Source organism: Ochotona princeps, chromosome 4, assembly GCF_030435755.1.
Source record: "Ochotona princeps isolate mOchPri1 chromosome 4, mOchPri1.hap1, whole genome shotgun sequence".
NCBI lineage: Eukaryota > Metazoa > Chordata > Mammalia > Lagomorpha > Ochotonidae > Ochotona > Ochotona princeps.
In genome coordinates, this window is record NC_080835.1 from 75,428,708 (window position 1) to 75,447,041 (window position 18,334).

An 18,334-nucleotide genomic window follows, 5' to 3' on the forward strand; every position below is an offset into this window, starting at 1 on the left:
TCCCACGACCCAGGCCTGGTTCTGTGAGGAGTGAACGGGAGAAAAAACACCTGTCTTTTTTATTTTTTTAAGATTTATTTATTTTTGTTAAAAAGTCAGATATACAGAGAGGAGGAGAAACGGACAGGAAGATCTTCCATCTGATGATTTACTCCCCAAATGGCCGCAACAGCAAGAGCTGAGCCTCTCCAAAGCCAGGAGCCAGGAGATTCTTCCAGGTCTCCCACATGGGTACAGGGTCTCAAGGGTTTGGGCCGTCCTCAACTGCTTTTGCAGGCCGCAAGCAGGGAGCTGGATGAGAAGCGGGCCATCGGGATTAGAACCGGCTCCCATATGGGATCCCGGCATGTGCATGGCGAGGACTTCAGCCACTAGGCTACTGTGCCGGGCTCTCTACCTGTCTTTTGTACTTGATTGGCTGAGAAGAGAACCCAGGCTAAACAGGTGGCACAGTAACAGACAGCTGAGGCACAGTATCCTGAGAGCGAGGAAGTGGGGAGGGGCTGAGAGAGGGTACTCAGGGCGGGGCTGAAGTGGACACTGGAGAGCATGTCTCACTTTCAAAAGAGTTTGAGGAAGGAAGCCTTCATGGGGATGTCAAGCCCACCAACAAACCCATATGCCGGATGGATTTGACTTTCACGAGCAAGAGCCAGAAAAATGGAGACCTTGGGTGGAAAGGGCAGGGAATGGGGTACCAGCCCAGAGGCACTGGCTGGGGGTCCTCCAGCATGGGAGGGCAGCACATCCTGGTCCTGGATCCAGGAAGGGGCTCAAGAGCTTGTCCCACCCATCCACTGCTTCCCGAGACCCCTGACGTGTCAAGAAAAGGTGCCCAGGGAATGGGTCCGTCACCTCTTGCCACAGGAAGCATGGCAAGTGACAGCTTAACTGGCTATTCCACAACCTGGCCCCACTGTTGGCTGGTTTAATCCTCAGAATAATCCTCATGAAGTAATCAAGCAACTTGTCCAAGATCCCACAGAATGGTGGGATCATCACTCCATGATGCCTGCTGCCTGCCGGCCAGGGACTGTGGCGGTGGGATAAAGGCGACCTTGCAGATGCGATTCATTGAAGGCTCTCGAGATAAGATCGTTTCAGATGAGCCGGACCACAAAGGTCTTTACACCGGAAAGAGAAGCAGGTGCGACGAAGCAAAGGGCAGGGGCAGGATCTTACTCCTGGTCTTGAAGATAGGGAAGGGGACCCTGTGTCGAGAGATACAGCAGCCTCCTCAGCAGCCGGATTCTCTCCTGGAGCTTCCAGCAGGACCACAGCATGGCCAACCCACTTTGATAGAACCACAGCCTGGCCAATCCACTCTGTCAGGACTACAGGGTGGCCAACTCACGTCGGCCTTGGGACCTGCAGCTCTGTAAGAATAAGTTGGTGATGTGCTTTAGCACTCGCAGGAAACAATTACGCACAGCTTTTAGGTGGCACAGCAAAGTCACCGCATGGCCCCAGAATGGGTCGGAAAGCACCATCATCGAGATGTTCCTTAGGGTCACTCCATCCCTCCTTCTGTCCTTGCGCCATCACCGTGGGATGGGGGTGTCCCCAGGGTTCTGCCACCTGCCAACCACTGAGCCCGGGGCTCCAGCACCCTCTCTGGGTGGCACTTCACTCTCACTTCTCTCTACCCAGGCCCCCAAAGCTGGCACAGACACAGGCTGCAAGGAGGGTTGTGTTAGAGAAACAGGCAGAAGAGAAGGCCTGGCCTGTGTGGGTTTGGGGTAAATCAGCCTTCTCTCCTGTCAGGCTTTGAAAGTGACTGGGTGTGCCCCTGGGCACCTGGGCACCTGGCAGGGGCTCAGCAATCAGGAATCAGTGAGGACAGCTGTTGGAGGCGTAAGTGTTAAAGCAAGATACAGAGCACTCAGAATGTGATCCTCAGTGCTGCCTGGGGGGAAGGGTCAGACTGGAAGGAAGGGGGCTTCAGAGGTCCCTAGAGTGGAATAGAGACCTTTCCCAGGGGTACAAAAGGGCCACACACGGTTTCCAAGGCCCTCCAGAGAACGACTGGACTTTGCTGCCACCTTGTGGAAAGAAGCTAGAAGGCAGGGTCGTACCCGCCCTAGGCCAGAATTGATATGCTCCAGGGTGTGCTTTTGGAAGAGCTGCTTTTTGGAATCTCCAAGTGGGGAATTCACCCAGACCTGGGCAAAAGAGTTCCCAGGCTACCACATCATCAGCTGTCACAATCGTGATGTCTGCTTGTCAGGAGTTCAGGCTTCGGGCTCAGGGCACTAACTTTGTGGCTAAAATCCTCACCTTGCATTGTCCAGGATCCAGTATGGGCGCTGGTTCAGGTCCCAGATGCCCTACTTCCCATCCAGCTCCTGCTTGTGGCCTGGGAAAGCAGTTGAGGATGGCCCAAAGCCTCGGGACCCTGCACCTGCATGAGAGACCCAAAAGAAACTCCTGACTCCTGGCTTCGGATAAGTTCAGCTCTGTGAACCAGCGGATGGAAGATGTTCCTCTCAGTCTCTCTTTCTCTCTGTAAATTTATATTTCCAATGAAAATAAATAAATAAGTCTTTTTATTAAAAAGATTGTCCAGGCTTCATGCATTGTTGAGGTCATAGGTGGTGGCACTGATGAGGAGTAGCCACACAGCTACAATCAGGATTAGGATACTTGTGTGCCCTGATATGCTGTCCTGGACCAGAAACCCAAAGGTGGGGCTCCAGGAGGAACTCTGCAAGAAATCCCTGAATGTGCATGGTCCGGGGGGAGGGTGTGGGGGTCAGCCGTGGGAGGAAAGGGGGACAAAGATAGGGGACTCAGGGTGTGTAACCAGCTGGTTGGGACAGCAACTTTAGGCCCTTCCAGGCCACAGGAAATGATCAGCTCAGTTCTCCCTACCCATCTCTGAAATGGGGTCAAGGGCAAAGTGCTCTCCTGCTACCGTCCTCCAAGAGTGGCTCTCACAGGTGAAGACAGCCGTCATTGGACAACTCTCCACGCCCCCCAGAGCCTCACTGTCCTGGGTGTGGCCCATGTAGAAACACCTGTTGTTGCAGAGAATTCAACTTGGAACACGGCAGCAACCTTGTTTCTTGACTCACACGAAAGAAGAATTTTCATGCAGACAACTCTAGTTTGCAAAGCAGGATTTATTTAGGAAGAGGAGGGGAGGAGACTCCCTCCCTGGTGGCAGGAGGGGGTTCCAAGGAGCACTAGTATGAGAAAATTGAGGCAGAGGGAGTAAAGTGCTCATCTGAGGTTTTACGGCAAGTCTTGTTGGGGCTGGAGTCAAGTCCCCACTCTACACAGTGCATGGCCGGTGTGGTAGCCCTGGACTCTTTCCCAACTGGAACTCCGATAGGAAATTGAGGCAGATCTCTCCTCTCTGGTCTGTCCCCCACGCCCCTCCCCACCCACTTCTCCCAAGGCTTCTAAGAAATGTGACGCCGTTCTTTTGCTTTCAGCTTCCCCACGTAATTTATACTGGGAACATTATCACCAGGCAGTTCTTCCTACAGTCTAACTTCCACACACCTCTAGATGGAAGAAGTGGGATGGCCAGCCAGCTTTTATTTCAGAGGCTGGGGTGTTGTTGGTCCCTAAAATCAGAGTTTAATGATCTGACCTTGACAACCAGGGCTGGACAATCACAGAACTCAGTGACATTGCTTAGATGAAAGCGGACCAAAGTACAAATGCACACACACACACACACACACACACACCCCTCCAGGCACTGCTTCTGTGGCTGATAATTATCTGTTGTTTGTGCTCTTGCTAGAGCCCCTACCTCCGGCTTCTCAGTCAGGTCAAAACAAGTAAGCTTGTAGGAGCCATCCAAACCCCTGGCAACTCCATCCGCAACCCCCACCCTCCACTCCCTTCCCATCAGGGGTGGAGCTGCCCTCGCCTGCCCACCACCCTCCGTGAACACTGGGGAGGGAGTGATTAGCATTGGGGCATTGTCCCCGGATAATGGGCCCCAGCTGCCGTTTGAAATAAGAGACAAAGCGCCTGGCGGCTCCTCGAGCATTATCCCCTCGTTAAATCTCTGTTATTAGATTAGATTCAAAATGTATTGATTCAGGAGCTGGGGAAGGCGAGAGAGGGAGGAGAGCCTAGCTCTGGGATGAGCCCATGCTCTCCCCGCCCCCGCTTCCACCCAGCCCAGCAACTGTGTCTACTCTGGGATCCCTCCCTGAGACCACACCCTGGCCTGTGAGTTCAGTTGTTGCAATCTGGCTGTTCTATCCTGGGAAACTTGAACCTAGGTCACCCATGTCTGGGAGGAAGGGCGTGGGCACCTCCCCCACACACTTGGAACAGAGCCAAGGGACTGTTTTCAGTAGCTTTGGAAATCCATGTGATGGGGAAAGAAGATAAGAGTTTGAGAGGTGAACAGGAAAGGCTGCAAGAGAAGAGTGGGGAGGAGAGAGAAGCAGGGAACTTGGGAAGGTGTGGGTGCTGCCAACTTTACTTCTGGAGGCCGTATGCTGAAGAGGCCAGAGAAGGAGAGGCAACAGGTTTCTGCAGGTGTCACAAGTCAGAGGGACTTCCAAGTGTGATCATAGCCCACATGGGGGCAGAGGTCTCTAGGAGGGAAGGCAGAAATCAGCATTTGTGGCAGGAATTGAGACATGGAGAGATTCACTGGCCTGGGCCTCAGTTTCCCATCCCTGGGCAGCACAGCCCAGATCCTGGATCAATGTGCTCATCAGATGTGGCCAGTGGAGCAAAGAATGTTACAAGAGGCAGTTCATTCCAGAGCTAGTTAATTGGCTACCTTCATGCTGGGCTTTCTTGCCCCATTGATTATGGATGAAGGGTGAGGAGGGGGAGATGGAAAATCAATAGGTTGATTAGTGTCTTACCAGCTCTCTGATTGGACACTTTGTCAATACCCACCCATTTACTGACCAGTGGCACATCAACAGTGCCAGATTATCCACATTTCTATCTCTTGGGTCCAAGACCCTAATAGGATGATTGGCCTCGGGCCTGGGGTGGCAGCTCTTCATTCTGAGGTTATATCCAAAGTATGGACTCCAGAAACCGTCCCCAGGGGTGGTGTAATGACTCAATTGGCTAGTTCTCTACCTACATGCACTGCCAATGTATGACCTGGTTGCTCCACTTCCCATCCAGTTCTCTGCTTATGGCCTGGGAAATCACTGGAGCATGGCCGAAGGCCTTGGTTCTCTACACTCATATGGAAGACCTAGAGGAAGCTCCTGGCTTCTGGCTTTGGAGTGGCCCAGTTCAGGACGTGGCAGTCACTGGGGAGAATGAACCAATAGATAGAAAATCTTTCTTTATATCTCTCCTTCTTTCTGTAAATCTGCCAAAAAGAAGCCATCCCAAATGAGGGTAGGTGAGCAAGTCCAGGGTCAGCCACCAGGAAGCAACAGAGGTCCGTGAGGACCAATCCCCAGCTCTACAACCTCTGGCTCTGCGCTGGAAGAACCTGACTTATAACCATCAACAAAATAAAAATGAATACCAAGCATATATACAGCACCTGTGTCTGGGATGGAGGCAGCCATTAGCCTCAGGAACAAGCAGCCAGTTAGTATTTGATGAGCTGTGTGACATGCTGGGGAGGCTGGGGTGGAGGAGAAACTAGGAGACGCTGAATCCGATAAGGCTGCTTCCTTAGCCACTAGGCTATTCATACATGGGCCTCTCCACCCAGCTTCCCAGACGATTTCTGAACTGGAATTGTAAAGTTTGGTTCAGAGATCTTTCTAACTTCAGATATTTTAGACTGAGAATGTGTGATTGGCTGGCCTGGGATGACTGTGGGTCATTGAGGATATTTCTGTTGGATCCTTTCCCTTTACCCTGACATTACTTCATCGCCCTCCACCATGCCTTTCTCAAGATGACAGAGAGAAAGAATGAGGCTGGAAAGAGACTGGAAGAGCCAGAGAAGGGCACAAAGACAGGCCCCCTGCAGGCCAGCATGCCTTTTCTCCGAATGTTTGTTAGATGGGTAGAGTGAGATGGCGTGACTATTTCTCGCCTGTCTTAACCCCTGAAATCTGGATATATAAAAAGTAAAATTCAAGGCCATTCCTCTGAGTCTGCCTCTTTCATGGTCCTACCTGGTGGGGGCTGCTGAGAGCTCTAAAGGAGTTAGGTAAAAAATAATCCCAAGCCTTGGTTTTCATGATGTTCTCCAAATAGCAAACCAGCAGGCGCTGACCGTGGTGCTGAAGTTGCTCTGTCCATTGCAGGATCCTCTTGTAGGGAGAGCTTGCTGCCAGCTTCATAGAGATGGGAGCCCATCATGATACAGGACTGGGGGACTGGAGAGTGTTCCAGGCACCTTGACAGGGGTGGCAGCAGGGAGAGGCTCCCTCACTCTCTCGTTGCTAAGTGTTCCTGCTACTGAACCTCACACCTGCTCTCCTACCATTTTTTCTCCATAACCGTTAACATTTCACCTCCCATGGTACCTTGAGTCAAAAAGCACCAAATGACCAATTAAAAGGGTAATTCCCAAGCCTTATGTCTACTGGTAACCTTCAACCTCTTCATTCAGCTGTCTGAATTTTTCCCAGAGCTGCTAACAAACAGTCAATCAGAGTCTACGACTTCATTGTGTTTTATGACCCCCACACAAGCCCCACCATCTGATGATAGAGGAGGCGTATCCAGGGAAGTGTGTCCATAGGTGAGGTGAATGAGATTCTATGGGTTGAGTAAATCTTGTGCATAGGTGTCAGGTCTGTGTTGCTTTTGCCTTTAACCTAAAAACAAGTTTGGGGGAGATAAGCAGAATTCCAAAGAGCTTTATTCAGGAAAGTGCCAATGGGACAACTGAGACTAGATATAGGTAGAGTGAAGGTACAGAATGCTGCGGTTTCTCACAATCTAATGGAATGTGCTTTAAAGCCATGATAGGTAGCTGAATGGGAGGACAAGAAGTAAGAGTCTTGATCAACAAGTTCTGGAGGAAGCATTCAGGTTGCCGAGAGCAACTGGCATTGGAAATACGGGCAGAACAGAATCTGTGATGTCCCTGACATCCTAGGGGTCCTGAAGGACTTAGGCCAAAATCCCGCAGCCCTATTTCCCAATGCCCATTTGGCTCCCTGCTGAGCCCACCTCCTCAGGAATACTGCCAGACAGACCAGAGTGAGACCAGGGTGATGGTGTAGGCCAGCACTGCCAGCAGGTAGATGCGGAAGAGCAGTTTGTCCAGCACGGAGCCCACACGCAACCAATCCCGAGCCACCTCTCGGATCTCATCCCGCTTCTCCAGGAAGTGACGGATGGAGGCCAGCTCCTGTAGCAGTCCACGCATGGCCAGAGAGGCCTCCCGCGGGGGCGGGGGTGGGCTGCCACTCCCCCGGACCATCTTCTCTGAGTTCTGGGGTCCATCCACGTGGCTGCAGTGGTTTCCCATTGCTGGAAGAAGGACAGAGTGTTGGCTGGGCAGGGAAGCACAGAGGCATGGACTGAAGACTGTGCCCTGTGTTTCTATACCAGCTAGTGTGCACAAATTTATAAAGAGGGGTGCAACTCTGGAGCCCAAAGACACAGCCTGCACTCCTTTCCCAGGTTGTTAAATATTGACCTGGGTTGGTGTTCACCCTTTCCATGCATTGATTTGAACCTATGGGCTGCCCTCAGCAATCTGACATCTATTATTTCAGTTGAGCTTCACAATAGCATAACAGAAGCAAAGTAGAAGTGATAACTTTTCCTGTGTTTCAAGTGATGCTGCTGAAGCCCAGAGAAGGTAAATGACCAGCCTGTGTCACATTGCCAGAGCATCCTTTGCTGGTGAGATCACTCATGCCCAGGCACCTGCACTCCCAACCTACTGCCCTGAATGCCACAGCACAGAAGCGGAAATATGGCCAGAGCCACTGGCCTGCTCTGGACCCCTCTGGACCAGAAGACATTCTCAAGGATAGCTACTGTCACCAGATGAAGCCAGCAGTGGGCTGAGGGACGTATGCTCCAGCACACAATGAGACAGTCTTAGAGAGACAAAGGCTCACGTAAGTGGCCTGGCCTCAGCCAGGAGAAAGAACGAGAAGGAGCAGGTGAATAGCCAGGTTGGAAACACAGGTTGAGTCGAGTGGGTGTGGATTCAGACCACCTTCCACCAGTTTCTCTCCCTGTGGCTTGGGGAAAGCTAGCTAGCCTCTGTCTTCTTCTCTGCCTTTGAAAAAAAAGAACGGGAATTGCACAGGTGGAGATGCACTTTTCTGCTCACCACAGACCTGGTACAAAGGGTTCAAAGAGTGAGCCAGCAAGTCTACCACCAATGCCACCAATGGCAATAGATGGCAGCCATAACGGTTCCTAGGAGAGCAGGAGCTGAGCATTCAGGGTCCCGCTGCCCCACAGATGTTTGGATTCTAAGGGACCTGGGCCTGGGCTGGTTACAGGAGAGAGTCTAAAAAATGCCAGGTGGTCAGTGATTGCCTATGGGGCATCCTGTTCAAAAGACCACTCAGCCCAGAGGCTCCTGACATGTCCAACCTCTGTTCATGCTCAGGCTGGTGTGGGCGTGGGGAAGCAAAGAAGGGGTCCAGACTGACTCCTTCACCTGAAGCCTGCCCCTCCACATAAGACTAGAGAGAGAAGTATGTGCAGAACAGCCCTGATGCTTCCTGGGCCCTTGGACACCCCCTACCCGTGGGGACTCCCACCACATCCTGCAGCTCTGCTGGAAATGCCCGCTCTGTGTGGAATTCTTCTCTTCCTTGCTCACCTGAGCAGTCATCTGTCTTGGTGGCCTGGGAGGTAGCTTGGAGCCTTTGAGATGTCACCTGCTCCTGGAGGCAGAGCAGCCGGGCAATTCTTTCCAGAACCAGGTGTCGCAGCCAGGTTGGCACGGGCTGCTGCAGGTCTTGCTTGTGCACCAGCCGCACAATGAGGATGGTCTCAGCCAAACTTATCACCAGCAGAGCCATGCACACCACAAAGTAGACACCTGCAGACCCCAGGGCAGGGCTATGAGACACACAGGAAGCGGGAGAGGGTCAGATCCTCACCAGGCCAATTCAGTTCATCCCCCAGGCTTACCAATGAGGGGGGTACCGATGGCTGTGGCTGGCAACGTGTCAGACACAATGATCAGGAAGACCGAGTAGCCCAGGAGCAGCGTGATCTTGAAGGAGACCCTCTCACCACTGTCCGGGGGCAGGTAGAAGCCCACAATGTCCATGACCATGAGGAAGATACTAGGCAGCAACAGGCTAACTGCATAAAACAGGGGCCGCCTGCGGATGACCACCTGAGAGTGAGGGAGGAATTTGTGAGAAGCCTGGGGCAAACAGCCTGTGCATCGAGGAGCCACCACCCCCAGCTCAGACCCTCTTGCTTTGTGGAGCTCTCCAGCTCAGGTTTTATCAGAGGAGGAAGCAGACAGGCCCCATACTCTGTCTCCTAAGCCAGACTTGCAGCTCTCCCCGGTAAGCAAGGAACTTCCATCTACTCATGGAAGTTCCAGAGTTTGTGTGTGGTCCTGGGGCTGGGAAGGGGCTGTGGAAGTTCTTTTCCAATCTACTGCTTTACTTCTACCCGGACATGAAGATCTAGTGCTAATGGTTGTATCATCATTTCACCCACATCCACTCCCACTCACGTAAAACTTCATTTCGGCATAGCAGTCACTGCTCTCCATGCTGAATCTCCGGAACTGGGTCAGCACTGCCAGCAGCTCCCACTCGCCCTGGTTCATGAAGACGCTTTTGTCCGACTTCACTTCCTCTGGCAAGCGCCACAAGCTGATGTTGATGTCCTGGACTGAGGGAGAAGAAAGCAGGTTGGCTTTGGAGCCCAGCGCTAGACTCCATGATGGCGGGGCAAGAGGCAGACCATGGCCCAGAGACCCTGGAGTCAGGGGCCTGGACCTCAAGCTCATCTCTGTACCCTCAGCCTCTGCAACCTCGGCTACAGCTTGAGGCAGCATTGCACATGGGACCTGCCGCACAGGTGGTGAGGATAAGTGAGGGTTTATGCTGACACAAGTGTGAAACTCTTCCGAAAACAAGCTGCTGGAGTTTGGGATCAAGGACAGAGGTCAGAGGAGCCTTCAGCCTTATTTTTCGTCTGCTTTATCAAAGGGGCTGTGTGTTGGGCATTATAATTTAAGCTTAATGTGATGAATAAATGAGGCTAGAAATGGAGGATGCTTTGCAGTCAGGCAATGTCCACGTTGGCTCTCTGGGGAGTATCCAGCTTCCACTCACCCAGTAACGTTTGCCAAAGACCTTGCTTTGTGCCAGGCATCGTGCCAGGATCTAATGGTGGACAAGAAACCATGTCCCTGCCCCCTCTAAGTTTACAGCCATGAAGAGAGTAGACATGGAACCAGCAAGCGCAGGTGCAGCAGAGGTGGAGAAAAGGAAGCTCTAACACCAGGCACAGGAAAGACTGAGTCTGGGTGGGGACAGGGGCATTCCTCAGGAGCTGACACTTAGGTTGCCATCAGATAGGGGAATAGAGGGGTTGGCCAGGCTGGGTGGGGTGAGAGGGCACATGTGGCAGAAGAAAGAACAGGAGGAAGGCCAGGGGACTCAAGCAAACACCTGGGCAGGAAAGGAGGGTGATAGGTCTGGACATAAAGAGTAGTGTACAGTGAGAGATTCAATGCCAGCTCTTTCATGCAGGTGCACCTCGTGCCTCACCCCCCAAGCTGTGCATACTCACTGGTGTGCAGCCAGCTGGTGAAGGTCAGGGAGCAGTTCTGCACGTCGAAGGGGAAGTTGTAGATGTCGAGGCTGCAGGCGGTCACCACCTGCAGGGGCTTGTAGTTCTGGACCTCACCCTGATGCCGAACATACACGTACGGGATGTAGGGAGATTTTCCCACGTCCACACTGGCCAGGGAAGAAGGGTCAGTTTGGGGGTAGGGGGCAGGTCAGACCCTGGGGGCTGATGAGCTCTCAGCAACCCCACAGGACAATGCCAACAGCTTTGTCTGCCACCGCATCACCCGCATTCTCCTCTATCTTGTGCTTCTTGGCCAGGCAAGGGCAAGGCTACTTTCCAAACAGCGAAACTTCTGCCTCTGGTCACAGCCTAATCACAAAGTCAGGGAAAGAATCTGGGGACCAGTGGGGAGCTTGCCTCGCTACCCCCATGTGGTCACGCCTCCCCCAGCTGTCCATGGCTTGGCTTCCAAGACCACCAGCCCTGTGGTAGAAGAACAGACCCATGTGTTCCCTCCTACATCCAGGTCCTTTCTGCTTCTCACTCCTAGAGGTCCTTTAAGGGGACAGGAGTCATCTCTGGGGAAAAGGGAACTGAAGAAATCAAGCATTAGAAATGGGACAGGAGCAGAAGAACCCTGCAAGACCCATCCCACTCCCATGGCTGATCCAGAAGCCACCCCCCCGGGGGGGGAGCTGTGGAGAGGTCTCCAGAGTGACCACTGAGGCATGCTAGGACCAGGCCTGGAGTCCTACATGTTCAGTTCCCTGCGAATCAAGCTGTAAAATGAGAAGCCAGGACTAAGGCTGCCTCACTGCTGAAACTTGAGGTCCAGCCAGAAAAAACAATTTCCTCAGACCCTCTCCATCCTAAGCAGGGCATGGATCAGCTCTTTTGCCTGGGGAAATGCCAGTGGCACCCCCTTTGGTGCTGGAAAATCTAGTGGTCCTGCATGGAGGGCAACTGGCCCCATCTGTCACCTTCTTTCTCTCATCTGTCTTCCCAAGCCACTTTCCCTGTCATTGAGTTCAGAAGCCCACTTGGTGCACTCCGAATGAACCTGCAGGAGGGGGAGAAGGCCTTTTGGCTGAGATGTTATGGGACAGTGTTTGGCTGTTGGAAGTAAAGACTTGGGGGACTCACTGGGCACTGGAAATGCAATTGCAGCCTGTCAGGCGCTTGTGTGACTTGGGGCTGGCGTGTCTCAGCTCCAAACCTATGGTACAGTCTCCTTTAAAAATGCAGCTGTTCCTGTCAGGCTATTCTAGTGTAGTGTGAATTCACTGCCTGTGACAGGGACTTCTGGATTACAAAGCGCAGACTTTCAACATTAGGTCCAGAGAAAGAGGAATTAGGAAGGAAGAAGGAAAGGAGGAAGGGAGGGAGGGAGAGAAAGAAAGGAAGGAAGGGAGGAAGAAAGAAAGAAAAACAGAAAGAAAGAAAGAAAGAAAGAAAGAAAGAAAGAAAGAAAGAAAGAAAGAAAGAAAGAAAGAAAGAAAGAAAAGAATTGAAAGAAGGAAAAAGAATGAGGGATGAAGGAAGAGAAAGAAAAAAGAAAGAAAAACAGGCGAAGGACATTCTGGGCTCAGGTCAGCTTGACTTGCAGCCCATGAGTCAGGACGGGGCACCCCAGAGGCACCAACAGCCATCTTGCCACCCAGCACCCATGGCTCCCCCACCCCTCAGTTCCCCAGCACCCCACCTCCGAGGCCAGGACTCACAACTCGTTGATGAGAATGTCCGGGACCCAGACACTGTCCGTGGGGATGGACAACTTGGTGATGTTGTCAAAGTCCTCTGGGTTCCACTGGAGAAACTCATCTGTCCAGAACTAAGGGAGGAGCAGGAGTGGTCACGGGCGGCCCTTCCACTGCGGCAAGTGGCACCGGCAACTCCTGCCGGCTGCCCTGCTCAGCCCAGACTGCAGGTGGACAACTTCCTCGAGAAAGTCTGGGTGCAATGACAGCCCATCTCTGTAGCCACTGAGTGTGTCCCCAGCCCTGTCCTCACATTCTCTCCACCAATAATGACAAGATAGACACAGTCTTCTCTCCAACGAAGGCAATGGCAGGAGTCCCCTACCCAATGGGGGGGTCTCGTACAAGCCACTTCCTAGGTGACGATCTGTACATAGGTGGACAGGGATAGTAACAGTCACCTCACAGGATAGAGATGGCTGTTGTGTTTGCATCAGTGCCTTCTCCACTTTTCATGCCAGAACGACCTGCCTAAAATGTGAACTTGGCCCTTGCCTACAATTCTGCAATGGTGTCCATTGCCCTTGGGATAAAGTTCAGCCATGGCCAACAAAGGATCTGCACCTGTCTCTCCAGGCTCATTTTCAGGGCCCATCTTCCCGTGAATTGTAGCATTCAGCCATGAGGAATTAAACACTATGGAAACCTCAGGTCTCCACATACCCAGCTTCTTCTCTAGCAGTGTAACCCCTGCCTTCTTCACCAAGGGAATTCTTTCTCATCCGTATACACAAAGCCACGTCATCTGTCTGCCTCTTTCTCCAGGACCCCTTCTGGCCAGCCCCTCACCCAATCAGGGTGGATTACACCTGTGTGCCTCCTCTGCATCCCTGCAATCAGCATCTTTTTCTTATCTCATTAGACTAGTTGGCCTTGTGTCTGGTGCTTCCACTCATCTCCAAGCTCATTGTATGTGTCTAGTTCTAGTCCCTCAGCACAGGTGATGCCTGAGACCACACCAACATCCTCTCACTGTTGACTGTAAGCAGTTGGTATAAACAAAGATCCCCAGAGGTTTGAGGGCAGGTCTTGAGCTGCATGTTCCAGGGAAGATTTTCTGGGCTGCCCATTGAGCAGGGTGTGCTCTGGGAGTCCCGAGGGTGAGATTAACAATGTGGCCTCCTGCCTGTGACTCGGGCATGCCTCCGGGCAGAAGGGAGGGCCCCGTGTTTGCCAGCACTGTTCCCAGTACCTCCCCTCAACCTGAGTCCTGTGAGTGCTCCTCTTCTTCGGGCTTTTCAGTTTCCTCCCTGCTTTGACTTCGTCCTCATTACTCAGGGTCTGCCAGAGCAGAGTGGGTGCTTCCACTGCCCTATCAGCTTGGAGCCCAGACATTAGCAAGGCCTCAGAGATGGCCACTCACCTGCACCACCTGGGGCATCAGAAGGGGCCGAGTGGGGAAAGAACCCAGGCTGTGAGCCCCTTTCAGTTACTCCATTTGGCTATTGCACAATGCAGCTTCATGGAAGAGAGAATTTTCTAGCAGTTTGAGTTCCCAGGCACAGGGATGTTTCTGCCATGCAGGCTGGACCAGCACTTGTTAGGGTGCCAGAAAGAACTCTAGAAATGCAAGGAGGCTTGGAGGGCATCTTCCCCCTTCTCTCTGTGCAGCCCTCTATACCCAACCCTGAGATGAGAAGACTCCAAATCCTGGAGCTCAGGTTAGCTGTGCTGCCTAACTGCCCCCTGCTCCTCCTCTCACCCCACAGGGCATTCCCAGCCCAGGGACCAGGGTTGGGAGAAGGCTGGACGGCTCACCTGTCGGTACCAGATGTAGGTGGTCAGCACCTGGTTCTTCTCATCCTGGGGAAGGAAAAGGAGCTTGTACAGGTGGCCCCCGTGGCCGGGAAGGCCACACTGGACCCTTCACCTGCAGGGGAGCCGACTCCTTGAGCCCTGAGTCTACAGGGGTCTTGAAGGGGAGAAGAGCAGACAGAGGAAGAAAGGCACAGGCTGGGATCAACCGGGATCAGCTTCTACTAGAGTAGCACTTGGAAGAGATGCAGTGATTAGTTCTCCATCTCAAATACAAATGTGAGTATATGTGTGTATATACACACATACACACATATACACACACACCTCCATGCAAAAATTTATATGTGCATGATATAACTTATGTATAAGTAATGTTTGACAGAAGATTATAATAGAAATTATAATACTTATTTTATCTCTATTTGTGTATGTTAAATATGAATGTGATTCAAAAAGTCTGTGGAAAATGGATGCACAAGATTAGTTTATTTTGCTCCAAAAAATGTAAAAGTCCAGGAGTAGGTTTGAATAATGCAAATTATCCTGTAGTTTTTGAAGACCCATCATGTATAATATCTGTTGTATATATTATGTGTAATTAAATTACATATTATGCAAATACTATCTATTATATATGAAATCATAGAATATATACATACACATGAAACTTCAGAAGTTTGAGGAAAAACATAGGGGAAGAATAAGCATAATTTGATGTGAAAAATTTGAAAGCCATGCATAGCTTTTTACAAAACACATTTTTCATTACTACTGTAAAGAATTCCTTATATGCATGAGTTTGATTTTTTTTATAACAAAGATATTTTAAATTCTATTTTACATGAACTTTTTGAACTTGTGCTTATATATGTGGTCTGCCTTGGTATGAAATAAAGAGGGACAAATTCACACAAAACAAAACATTCATGGGGCTGATGTGGAGGCACAATAGGTTAAACTATTGCCTTTAACACCTGTACCTAGTGTGGACACATGTTCATGTCCTGGCTGCTCCACTTCCTATCCAGCTCCCTGTTAATGCACCTAGGAAAGCAGCAGAAGATGAGGCTAAGTGCGCCCCTGCACCCTCTGTACTCCTATACTCCTGCACCCCTGGACCCCCTGCACCCATGGACCCCTGTGGGAGACCCAGATGGAGTTCCAGGCTCTTTGGCTCTGGCCTGGCTCAGCCTTTGCTGTTGTAGGCACAACTGGGGAGTAAACAAGAGGATGGAATGGAAGGTCTCTTTCTCTGTGTGTCTCTATGTCTCTCTGTCTCTCACCCTCTGCATAACTGCCTTTCAAGTAAATAAATTTTTAAGAAAAAAATCATCTGCTAACTGAATTTACTCTCTTCCCTTTCTTAAGCCACAGTGTCCAGCTTCACTGTGTTTCCCAGAGATGAGATGAGCACCCCGACTTGATCCTTCTCACTGCCTGCCACAGGTGGGAAGTCAGCCATGTTGTAGTGACGCTGCTTCTCCACAGCTGCCCTGTGCTTTGTCCCTGCACCACGACTGACCTCTGAGCAGTGCACTTGCTGTGACAATTGTAAATGAGGGAGTTAATTAATTGACTTATTGGGTGATTCTTCAATCATTTATTGGCACCTTCCATGTCCCAGACACCAAGGGCATAGAAGTCTTCATCCTCCAATAGCTGATGTAAGCAGGTGGTCACCAGCATGTACTGAGTGAATAACCTCATAAGGAAGCGACCACTGGCTGTTGGGGTGTGGAAGACTCCGATGGCCCCAGGTTCTGGTGTGGGCAGCTGTACAGACAGTGCTATGAGGTCAGTCACAAGTACCGTGGGTTTATTAGTGTCAGCTGCGCTGCCAAACATGGCCCCACATGGTCTTCTCCCACCCCAACAAGGTCCACCTCTGAAGGGGTGGGGGGCAGTTGGGGTCTGGGGGCTCACCACGCTGAGGATGGCGTAGATAATGACATCGATGGCTACAGTGGTGGGCTTCCTCCAATCCCGCACGGGCCGCACGCTCTTGTTATAGTCAGCCAGCAGGTGATCCGACAGCCTCAGTAGAGCCGGCCTGCTGCTATTCTGGTTCTGGGCACCTGCCCTGTGCCTGGCTGGGAAGGAGTACAGTTCAAAGTGGACACCAGAGGATGCCTGGTCCTCCTGCCCTGGTTTGTAAGCTTCTAAAGAAATGTGTCCCTGACATCCCTGCCTCACAATAGATGTCCCATGGACTAAAATCCCCATCACTAGAGCAAGCTGTCTGCAGAGTCCCACCTGCATTCCCACGGACTCTCACAGAAGGGTCTGATGCCCTCATTTACACATGAGCATGGAGCTAGCCTGCAAGAGCAGATGAGGGAAGACCGGGGGAGGGGGTTGACAGAGGTGATGAGTAGGGGGTTTGCAGTCCAGATAAACAGCCTAGGAGCTAAAGGGAACACGGATGTCATCATCAAAAGCAAAAAGACTGCGAGAAGGTGTGGCCCCAAGTGCACAAGTTTCCAAGCCTATGGTCTGCGTCAGAATTTTCCTCAGTCAAGGACAGATGTCAACATATTCACAGCTCCCTGTTTTTTCTGGACTCCAGCATGCAACTGGTGAGGGAGGAAGGAAGGGAGGACATTGGTGAAACTGACACCCTTCTCCTTCCTGCCAAAACCACCTGGGATGGGGGAGGGGTTTAAGCACACGCCAGCTACGGAGGAGGCTTTGCCAAGTCTTAGGAAGAAGGTCGGGCTAATGTGTGGGAGAAACAAATTGCTCCCAGGGCAGGTGGTCTCTGGGGACACAACAGGAGACTGTTTGCTGAGTCTCTCCTTTGAGTTGACATTGGCCAACAGTTCATTAGTTCAATCTGGTAGCAGCCAACAGAGTGGCTATGCAAAGAGACTATTTTACAGACAAGGGGTCTCCAAGGCTCAGAAAGGGAAGTGCTACACCCTGCAAGAGGAAGACATGAAATTCAAATCCAGGTCTGTGTCTTGTTTCTATTCCAGAGATGGCCCACATTCATTCACTCTGACCAACCCAGAGGAGATACAGACTGTTACGAGCAGGCCCCAGAGCAAAGAACCCTCCCTGGGAGGGTCAGAGCATGTCCCAGCTGAGGGAGCTCAGGTCACACTCATCATCTACAGCACTCACACCTGCCTAGCCCCTGCACAGCCTGCTACAGGGACCTTGAGGCTAAAACCCACTGTGTTCAGGGCATTCGAGAAGAGGGGATGTTGAGAGGAGTAGGGTCCCCGGAACTCTGTCCTGGGAAGGGGATCCTTAGAGAATCCATGCCTCCAAAACCGGTGACCATACAGAAAGAACACTAACTGAATCAGGCCCTACTCTGTTGCTATTGAGCTGTGTGGCCTTGAGCAAATCACTCCCCGTCTCTGGACAGTAGCATTCTCATCTATAACAGGAAGGGATGAGCTGAACGAACTCACAAGTCCCACGTAGCTGTCACTGGATGCATGCAGAGGCAGGGCAGAGAAAGTGCCCCTGTGTCTGTGACAGCAGCTACTGCTCTGCACCCCTCTCACCCCAAGCTCAACTTCTCCACCTCTCTTCTTTGGCCTGGAGGGCCCACAAGGTTCTTGTGCTCACACAGCCAGACAGCTGACCTTTCTGCAACCACACCACTCCAAAACCCTCCTTCCCTCCATCCCGTGAGCAGGAGCATCCCTTAGCCAGTCCCAGCCACATCTTGCCCCGAAAGCCCCCTTACCTTCGCTCTGTGCCAGGAGTGTAGGGAGGAGCAAGGCCAGCAGCAGTGCCTGCCAGAACCACGATGGCATGGCGAGCTTCCCGCACAGGGGGCGGCCTCGGAGTGGCCACCCAGGGCAAATCCCGCCAAGAGCCAGCCTGCCCACTGCTGTCGACTGACTACATGTCCCAGCTCGCCTGTCTCTCCAAGCCAGCTGTCGCTTGTACCTTCTGAGGCAGCAGCCTCCAACTCCCGGGCCATCAGGGTTGGAGAGCAGCCAAGCTTTCCTGCAATCATTCCTCTGGCTAGATCAGGTTTCAGGGTGGGAGGGATAGGGAGGGATGCTGAGAGCTGAGAGGAGCCCGCCCCAACTGATGCCATGTGGCAGAAGCCCAGTCCATCCATTCACAGCCAGGTGGCTTAGCCACAGGTCCCCAAAAAGGAAGGTGGGATGGAGGCTGCAGAAGCACACGGAGCAAGGGTGCAGCTC

The 18,334-nt window shown here is 51.9% G+C and overlaps 1 protein-coding gene across 1 annotated transcript; it reads right to left on the bottom strand.

Moving 5' to 3' along the window:
- Window positions 1-6,834: 6,834 nt before the first annotated feature.
- On the bottom strand, window positions 6,835-18,129 carry HTR3A (5-hydroxytryptamine receptor 3A). Its single transcript, XM_036494669.2, has 9 exons — window positions 17,866-18,129; window positions 16,089-16,255; window positions 14,166-14,210; window positions 12,372-12,481; window positions 10,648-10,817; window positions 9,581-9,741; window positions 9,019-9,229; window positions 8,705-8,926; window positions 6,835-7,386 (listed from the first exon to the last, which is right to left on the bottom strand). The coding sequence occupies exons 1-9, from the start codon at window positions 17,933-17,935 to the stop codon at window positions 7,088-7,090; spliced, it is 1,455 nt and encodes a 484-aa protein (XP_036350562.1). The 5' UTR covers window positions 17,936-18,129; the 3' UTR covers window positions 6,835-7,087.
- Between the last annotated feature and the right edge of the window lie 205 nt (window positions 18,130-18,334).